The 9,804-nt window shown below is 45.5% G+C and overlaps 1 protein-coding gene across 1 annotated transcript; it reads left to right on the forward strand.

Moving 5' to 3' along the window:
- Positions 1-2,577: 2,577 nt before the first annotated feature.
- On the forward strand, positions 2,578-7,286 carry LOC131394063 (mucin-16-like). Its single transcript, XM_058525271.1, has 3 exons — positions 2,578-4,854; positions 5,447-5,482; positions 5,705-7,286. The coding sequence occupies exons 1-3, from the start codon at positions 4,446-4,448 to the stop codon at positions 5,746-5,748; spliced, it is 489 nt and encodes a 162-aa protein (XP_058381254.1). The 5' UTR covers positions 2,578-4,445; the 3' UTR covers positions 5,749-7,286.
- Positions 7,287-9,804: the final 2,518 nt, after the last annotated feature.

Here is a 9,804-nt window from a genome sequence, read left to right on the forward strand (position 1 = left end):
AACTGCTATCTTTACATTTATTTCAAATGTGCTATCTTTACATTTATTTCAAGTGTGTTTACCTTCACCTCATGAAGCATAGTTATAATAGCTGCTTTAAAGTTTGTGCCTAATAATTCCAACATCTGGGTCACCTTGGAGTTTGCATCTGTAAATTGTCTTTCCCTTGAGGATTGGATATATTTTATTTTCTGGTTCCTTGTATGTCAAGTAATTTTGGTATACTATAGTATAATAGTAGTTAGTATATTCTGGCTAATATTAGTTAGTAATTCACTAACATTGTGCATGTTATGTTTGCATAGACTCTGGGTCCAGTTATCCTCTTGGGAATGTTTATTTTATTTCTTGTTTTTGTTTATTTTAGCAGGTAATCAGCTCTCTCCTCTCTTGCCCACAGGAGCCCCATTTTCTTAATTCCATTTCATCAGAAATATGGGATTTCTATTGTAAATTTATCTACCTATGCCCTCACTCCCTCCCACATAGCTCCATGACTAGGATGTGTCCTCAATAAATCTATTAAGAGAAAAGAGTTAAAAAAATGAGTAAAACTTTTTTTTTAAATGTTTTATGTATATTATTGATTTTTTTTTAATTTTTGATTGTGGTAAAATACATATAAAATTAACCATTTTTAAGTGTACAGTTCAGTAAGATTAAGTATATTCACATTGTTGTGCAACCAATCTCCATAACCTTTTAATCTTGCAGAAGTGAAACTGTATACCCATTAAAAAATAATCTCCATTTCTCCTTCCCTGCAGCCCCTGACAACCACCATTCTACTTTCTGTCTCTATCAATTTGGCTACTCTAGGTACCTCACATAATACTGTATGTGGACTCATACAATATTTGTCTTTTCATGATTGGCTTATTTCACTTAGTATAATGTCCTCAAGGTTCATCCATGTTGTAGCATGTGTCAGAATTCACTTCCTTTTTAGGGCTAAATAGTATTTCATTGTATGGGTACGCCACATTTTGTTTATCTGTTCATCTGTGGATGGACACTTGGTTTGCCTCCATCTTTTGGATATTGTGAGTAATGCTGCTATGAACATGGGCATACAAATGGAAAGATACCTATTTTTGAGCCAAAGAGATATTGTATCTCTGCCATTTCTTTGTTGTTGGGACTTGGGCAAAATTGACTTTCTCTGAACCTCAGTTCCTCCATCTGTAAAATGGAACTGGTAATACTTTCCTCTCAGGACTGTGTTGAGGGTGAGCTGGGTGCTGCAGGTGAAGTCCCAGCACACAGGCTAGCACGCAGTCAGTGCCCACAGAGGAGATGTGTGGAGGAGCGTTCGTGAAGTCCGAGCAGACAGGCTGGCACACGGTGCCCACAGAAGAGATGTGTGGAGGAGCGCTCGTGAAGTCCCAGCACACAGGCTGGCATGCAGTCAGTGCCCACAGAGATGTGTGGAGGTGCAGTCATGAAATCCCAGCACATAGGCTGGCACACAGTCAGTGCTCACAGAGGAGATGTGTGGAGGAGCGTTCATGAAGTCCCAGCACACGGGCTGGCACGCAATCGGTGCCCACAGAGGAGATGTGTGGAGGTGCAGTCATGAAATCCCAGCACATGGGCTGGCACGCAGTCAGTGCCCACAGAGGAGATGTGTGGAGGAGCGTTCATGAAGTCCCAGCACACGGGCTGGCACGCAGTCGGTGCCCACTGAGGAGATGTGTGGAGGTGCAGTCACCCTGCTCAGACCTCTGGACTATTGATTCTCATACCCTAAGCCCAGGATGACCATTTAGGTTGGTTTTTTATTCTGGGGCACTTTTGAGACAGAAAAGGGGGTTGAAATTAATATTTGTATGGGAGCAACTTGACTGTCCAGGAAGAACCAGGAGATGTAGTCACTAAAATCCACTCTTCAAAGATGTTAATGAAGCTGAGGCAGGTGTTACTCTCGCAGGGGAACAGTCTTGACCACTCAGCGGTAGCACATTCTCCTATGGTGAAGTCAGAAGACTTTGGGAGAACGCTGCCCCAGGGGACCACAGAGTGACTTTGCTTCTCTTCCTTTTACCAAAATGTGTACAAATTGTTTGTCTTTAGACACATTCGACTGAAAAGAGGTGATGTTTTTCCAGCTAAAATCATCCATCCAATGTGGAGGCACCTCCCTCTCTCTAACTCTGGCTAGACACAAAGGGGACACAGATGGGGCATCTTGGGACTGATTCACTGGACACTGAGGCTAAGGTGACAACTCTGGACCCAGCGCTCACAGCCATCCCAGCCAGAGATCATAATGAACCCCTCTCTTTCTTTCTTGCTGTAGATGTGAGCCCTTTTCTGGTGCCCTTCACTCTCAACCTCACCATCACCAGCCTGTGCTACACAGAGGACATGGGACCCCTGGGATCTGAGCTATTCAACACCATAGAGAAGATCTTGAATCACCTGGTGAGGCCCCTCCAATGCCTGCTGTTGTCCTGCCCAGCCCCTTTGCCCGTCGGCTCACCTCCCTCTCTTTCATCCCCAGCTCATGCTGTTGTTCTAGAGCGGCAGTATTGGGCCCCTCTATTCCGGCTGCAGATTGACCTTGCTCAGGTGACAGCTCCAGAGCAGACATGCAGGCAGTGTGTGTGGGTGACCACGAGCTGGGCCCTGACATCCTGTGCCCACTATCCCAGGGACAGCTGACCACCAGCTCCTGCTCTGTCCCACATTGTGTTCCTGACTGGAGAATGCAGAATCCTCTTAGTCTTTCCTTCCCAGAAGGTTAGGTTGAACTTTTCAGAAAGATCTTTCTTCTTGAACTTGAGGAAACAATTAGTAATCATGTCAGTTTCATCACGATAGAACAGTAGTTTTTAACTAGGAGTGATTTTGCTCCACAAGGGATATTTGGCAATGTCTGGAGACATTTTTTGTTGTCACAGCTCAAGGATGAGGGTTACTACTGGCATCTAGTGAGTGAGGCCAGGGATGCTGCTAAATATCCTACAATGACGAGGACAGTCTTCCAGAGCTAAGAATTATCTGATCTGAAGTGTCCATGGTGCCAAGATTGAGAGACCTTTCTCTAGAGGATGAATACTTCTCTCTCCTGCTTTTGTCACATTTTGGCTAGTGATTGGCCTATCTGTAACACCTAGCAAGCCCTCCCTTCTCCTACTATCCACCAGCAATGACCAAATCCTGCTTTCTGATCTCTCAGAGGTGGACTTGAGATGCGTGCCCACCCCCAGAGGGATTACTAAGGGGTACAGCACAGTGGTTATGTGGTTTTATTTGGGGTCTGACAGGCCTATGTTCAAATCCTAGCTCCCCTACTTCAAGGTTGTGTGACCCTGACAAGTTACTTAATATCTCTGTGCTTTAGCCTCCTCACTTGTCAATCAGAAGAGTTTAATCTGCTTTTCTGCATAACAGATTTAGCCCACGATTCTGCTGGATAGCGATTTGGGCTGGATTCTGCTGAGAGATTCTCCTGCCTGGGCTGCTCAGCTGATCTCAGATGAGGTTCCTTCATCTGTACTACTACAGTAGTATAGCTGCTGGCTGGGGGACCTCGGGTCTCCTTCACGTGTTCTCATCCTCCATCATGCTAGCTTGGGCTCATTCACATGCTCAGAGTTCAAAGAGCAGCAAGAAATGGCAAGCCCTAATGCACATCTGCTTTCCAAACCTCTGCTTACATCATGTTTGCTAATGTCTAATGGCCAATGCCAGTCACATGGCCAAGCCCAGATTCAAGAGATGGGGAAATGGACTCCACTTCTGACTGAAGGGAAGAATTTGTGGACATTTGTATGAGCACAGTGAAGATTAAAATGAAACGTGCTTAGCAAAGGACCTAACATATAGAGAACATGTGGTAAATTATTCATGACCCTTCTTAGACCCAGGTACTGAGAATGACTCCAGCATGTGGGGACCCCTACATGTGCACTTGGGTCATCTTACCCCTTGTGTGAATCTCTCGGTCATGGAACTTTTGTCTGAGGATGGAATGTCCTCAGCTCCAAAGATACTCACTGTTGTCCACCAGCCATGATGCCATGTCTTCCCCTTTCCACTGGTCCTGAGATTTTTCTGGCTCTAGGATACCACACAGCCCCATCCCCACCTCCACCCTAGGCTGGCTGCTTGTCCTTGGTGTTGCCTTCAAAAAGTTCAGTCTCGCTCACTGCAAGGTCCATTCACACCAGGAACGTTGGCCCTCTTAATACATAATAAAAAAGGCTCCCTTTTATTGAGCACTAAGTGCAGTGAATTCTGTACTGTTACCTCATTTGATAGATAAAGAATATTAGGCACAGAGAGTTTGAGAGACTTACCCAGAGTCACTCAGAAATTGAGTGGCAGAGCTGGGATTTAAGCAATTTAATGTTGCCTTCTTTGACTTTGCCAAATTCCCAGATTCCTTCTTCCCACCCCCTCTGTCATGCTTCTGTTGTTAGGGTGTGTGTTGCCTTAATATGATTGTCATTTTAAAGTTTAGCACAAATATCAACGTTTGGAGATGCTACATCTTCTGTGTTCAGGGACTTTGGCTGTCCTATTCATTTCCAGTGCTCCCCCAGCACCAAGGCCATTCCAGGCTGCCCACCAGTCCTCCTACTTTCTCTGTCCCCTGCCTCAGTGAGGCTTTCCAGGGACCCCTGCCTGGAGTCCCCACCTCCCCATCCCTGTGTCCCTCCCTGCCCAGGCCTGAGAAAGGTGGAACAGCCACTGGAGTTGATGCTGTCTGCCTTCACCTTCCTGACCCCATGGGCCCTAAGCTGGATAGCGAGAGAGAGAGGCTGTTCTGGGAGCTGAGCCATGAAACCCTTGGTGTCACCCAGATGGGCTCCTTCATCCTGGACAGGCATAGCCTCTGCATCAATGGTGAGCATCCTTTTAGTAAACACAAGTTGAAGCTGAGAATCTGCCCGCAGAAGGGATGTGGACTCTCCAGTTTGCCATGGGACCCATCCTATGTATCATCTTTCACCTGAGCCCTTGATGACTCAAGACCCCCATAGCCCTCCAGTTTGCAAATGCTTCTCTTCCCTTTGCATCTCTGCATCCAGGGCAGTGATTTCTATACTTGTCTAAGGGACAAAAGCCTTTCCCCAGACAGATGAAAGAGAATGTCCCTCTGTTTGAAGCTAACAGGAATTCAAGAGTCTGGCCATTCATCTTTCTCCCTGCCAACATCTCAAAATACCCTCTAGACCCTGAAAAGCACAGTTTGCAAACCCATGTTCTAGAAGTGTTGGTTTATTTATCTTCCTAAATTAATTGCAAGCCCATGAAGACAGAGACTAGGTCTTTGATTTCTCAGCCTTTTGGGAACATGATATAGTTGCTGCTCAATCAACTGTTGAGCTGTGTAGACTTGAAGTCTCAGTTGGTGTGGGCCTGGTGGGCCTCGGGCTATATCTTAGACATCCCTTCCCTGTTTGTATCCCAGTTCTGTCTCCTTTTCTCATTGTAGGTTACACCCATTGGACTTCAGCCTCCAGTCCCAGTGGTGAGTGCTCAGGGCCCTGATGACCATGTACTCCAGGGCCGTTGTGGGCAGCAACTGATCCCTCCATCCCTGGGCCTCAGTGGGAGAAGAAACCAGAGGACCTGACTGTCTCACTCACCCCCTCTACATTCAGTGGGTCGGACTGGACAAGAAAGATGCACACAGTGGCCTCCATGCACCACTTGGAGTCCCCATTCCTCACTTTGGACCTTTTTTCTTTAGCTACTGTGACCTCCATGCTCTTCCCATGGACTTCGGTGGTGTGATCCCTCTTCTCCAGCTCCACAGGTAGGTGACTTCTCTCTCCAGCTCCTTCTAGGAAGTCAAGGTATTCAGCCTCAGAGCTAGGACCTAAGAGTTGCAGAGAAAAGCTGCTGTGAGGGAACCTGGAACCACGGGCACCCTCTGCTCTGCTCTGCTCTCCTCCAGAGCAGAGGATGGGACCTCTTCATCTATTCAGTTCTGTTGACCTTAGACAATTTACTTACCCTCTCAGTGTCTCAGTTTCCTCACCTGCGAAGTGGGAATAATAATACTTCATGAAGTCGTTGTGAAGGTTAAATGAAAATGTATGTAAGAACACCTAGCACAGGAACCACAGGGAATTTAGTTCAACTGATAGTGATTGGGCACATGTGCTGTGCTGGGCAGAGGGGATAAGATGTTAAGTCAGGTGTGGTCCCTCCCCTCACCGAGTTTACAGTGTACTGAGAGAGACTGAAATTGAATGTGCAGTTACAGTTGATAATAGTTATAAAAGACAACCGTGTTATTCAGCAGTTACCTAATGTGCTAGGCCATGTACTATTATTTTTCTAATTTTTAACTTTTCATTTGAAGTAAATACAAATTCACAGGAAGTTTCAAAACAATAGTACAGAATTTCCTGTATGCTTCCCCCAGTTTCTCCCCAGTGGTTAACATCTTGCCTAACTATAGTGCAATATCATAACCAGGACATTAATTGGCATTGCTAAAATCCACAGACCTCAGATTTAAGATGTCACTAGTTTTATGTATTCTCATTTGTGTGTGTGTCTGTGTGTGTGTGCAGTTCTATGCCATTTTATCACATGATAGATTTTTGTAACCACTGCCACAATCAAGGTACAAAACTGTTCCATCACCACAGAGACCTCCCACTTGCTGCTCTTTTATAGTCACACCCACCCAGCCAACCCCTGGCATTCACTCATCCGTTTTCCATCTTTCTAATGTTGTTGTTTTGAGAATATTATATCAATGGAATCATACAACATGCGACCTGTGGGGATTGGCTTTTAGCATAATGCCCATGAAATGTGCTAACTCCTTTAACAGACAGTCATGTAACCTTCACAATTTCCCTACAAAGTAGGATTCTCCCCATTTTGTGGTTGAAGAAATGGAGGTTCCGATAGGTTGAGTAACATTTTATTTATTTTATTTTTTGTTTTGTGAGGAAGATCAGCCCTGAGCTAATATCTGATGCCAATCCTCCTCTTTTTGCTGAGGAAGATTGGCCCTGAGCTAACATCCGTGCCCATCTTCCTCTACTTTATATGGGACGCCACCACAGAATGGCTTGACAAGCAGTGCATCGGTGTGCGCCCGGTATCCGAACTGGCGAACCCCGGGCCACCGTGGCGGAGCGCGCGCACTTAACAGCTTGTGCCACCAGGCCGGTCCCAGTAACATTTTATTTTATATTATCCATTATTATGGTCACATGGCAGGGCAGGGGCAGAGAGGGGATCTGATACCAAACCTGACTCACTAGCATGGCCATAACCATGGTAACCACAGCTCTGCACTGTGGTGTCTTTCTGGGAGTTAGGGGATGGGGTGGGAAGGGGTGAAGAAGTTGAGAGGAGGCCTTTAAGAACTGATGTTTGGCTCGTATTGAGAAAAATGTTTCATCGATTTTGAATGGGATTGAATTGATTTTTTTCCTTTCTTATCTCCCAATGCATGAAATTGCACAAATCCTGTTACTTTTAACCTCAAAACTAGAGTCTGTCAGGGCCAGTCCGGACTCTCACCAGGGTCCAAGGCCTCAATCCCTGGCCACCTCCCTGGCCCATATGCAGACTCAGGGCCCCACAACCTGCTTCTTGACCCTGCTGCTGCGTTTTTTAAATATTTTTGTATTGTGGTAAAGTATGCATAACATAGAATTGACCATTTTAACCATTTTTAAGTGTGGCATTAATTAATTAATTCAGTGGCATTAAATACATTCACAATGTTGTGCAGCCATCACCACTATCAGTTTCCAGAACTTTTTCATCATCCCAAACATCTGTCCCCTTAAACGCTAGATCCCCATAACCCTTACCCCCAGCCTCTGGTAACTTCTATTCTACTTTTTTGTCTCTATGAATTTGCCTATTCTAGGTGCCTCATGTAAGGGGAATCATACAATATTTGTCCTTTTGTGTTGGGTTTGTTTCATAAGCATAATGTTTTCAGGGTTCATCCATGTTGTATCATATATCTGAAGTTCATTCCTTTTTATGGCTGAATACTATTCTTAGAAACTATTGCACATACACACCCAAATTACTTCTACTAATATCCTCTTTCCCTGAAAATTAATACAGAGAACATTCAAAAACATTTCTTGTGAGGCTGTGCGGGCTCTGAGGAAATCTTGTTGTTTCTCTAATAAGCCAAAGGCAGGCTTGGAGTTGCATCTCAGGGGACAGGTGACCTCAGGAGTTACCATTGGATTACAAAATTGTTGGGAAGGTCTCAGCAGCAACGGAATTTAGGCTCTGGTGGTGTTTCAACCTGGGTGCTCATTTTCTGGCTATGGGTTTAGGGGCTGGTGCTGCAGTACAGGGAGAAAGGATGGCTCACTGTGTTCTTAAGGAAACCAGACCCATGAAAGAGAGGGAATAGTGGTTTTCTTTCGCAATGGACTTGTGGTGAGAAAAATTCAGCCCAGAAGAGACAGTGGTGTGCCTGGTGTAACCAGGAGTTGCATCTGCTTCAGCCAAAGCAGACAGCCCTTCCTCATGGGCTCACTTTATCTAAATAGGACCAAGAAGGAGGAAATAATTTAATGCTCTTCCAGATATGAGATCTGTAATGGTAGGTTACAGCCTAGGAGGTTCTGAAAATCCTCACTGAGGTGACATTTGCTGTAACCAGAATGACAAGTGTAAGCCACCCTGCCTGTGTCTGGGAACAGTTAGTGTGTCAGGGAGAAGGCACCACTGGTGCAGAGACTCACAGGAAGAAGTGAGTTTGACCAGAGATGGTTAGAAAGGTGGTGGTGGGGCTGGAGGAAGCCTGAGAAGAGAGAAGAGGAGAGGGTAATAGGGCCAGATTCTGTGGCCTAGTAGACTGTGTTTTCTGTTCATCTCTGACAACATTGCTCTAAAACTTTGTACTTATAAAGTATAAATATTTAACATCTCACAGTTTATGTGGACCAGGCATTGGGCACAACTTAGCTGGGTGCCTTTGCCTCAAAGTGTCTCACAGGCTGAGGCTGTGGCCTCAACTGAGGCTCGACTGGGGGAGGATTTGCTCCCAAGTTCACTCACATAGGTGTTGTCAGGATTCATTTGGACTGAGAGTCTGACTTCCTCTCTGTGTGTTGGCTGGGCACTCCCTCAATTCTCTCATATGGGGCCTTGACATAGGGCAACTGAAAACATCAATGCTTGATTCTGCAGTTCCAGAAATATGACTGAGAGAGGGAGATGGAAACAGAGGGAGAGAAAGGGAGGGAACTCAAGAAAGTGAGTAAGAGGGAAGTGACAGACTTTGTATAATTAAAACTTAGACTTGACGTCCCATCACCTTGGCTGTATTCTGTTGTTCAGAAGTCAGTTACTAGCCACTTAGTGGTTACACAAGGATGTGCACTCCAAGAGGCAGGGAGCATTGGGAGCCATTGTGGAGGCTGCCCGCTGCATGGCCGACATGAGACATTTGGGTCTGATTCTAAGTAAAACAGAAGACCATGGAAGGTTTAATACCAGTGGATGACAATATCTGAATTTCCACTAATTTCAGCCCTTCAAAGTTGCAGACCTGAAAATGAGGGCAGAAGAGTAGTGAGTTTCCCAAGATCTCACAACTGGAACCCAGGCCTGTTTTGAGTGGTATTCCATGATATGTCCCACCCCTTGTAATTCTTCCATCTCTGAGTTTCTGCATGAGATACATGTGACACAAGCCCACAGATGTTGTAGGTATTTTCTCATATATACCTGATAATTGCTCAAGGAAGCTGTTTCTAGCATCAACCCCGTTGTGCAGGTTGGGAGACTGGGGAGGCCGTGAGAGGCACAATGGCTTTTCCAGGACAGAGAACTGGTAGGAAAAAA

The sequence above is a fragment of the Diceros bicornis genome, chromosome 29 (assembly GCF_020826845.1).
Source record: "Diceros bicornis minor isolate mBicDic1 chromosome 29, mDicBic1.mat.cur, whole genome shotgun sequence".
Taxonomy (NCBI): domain Eukaryota; kingdom Metazoa; phylum Chordata; class Mammalia; order Perissodactyla; family Rhinocerotidae; genus Diceros; species Diceros bicornis.

Bases quoted from the DNA above. Each gene is read 5' to 3' on its own strand.
- LOC131394063 (XM_058525271.1), top strand. From the start codon at position 4,446: ATGATTGTCATTTTAAAGTTTAGCACAAATATCAACGTTTGGAGATGC. The intron at 4,855-5,446 runs GTGAGCATCCTT...TTCTCATTGTAG, and splicing joins GCATAGCCTCTGCATCAATG to GTTACACCCATTGGACTTCA. The intron at 5,483-5,704 runs GTGAGTGCTCAG...TTTTTTCTTTAG, and splicing joins TTCAGCCTCCAGTCCCAGTG to CTACTGTGACCTCCATGCTC.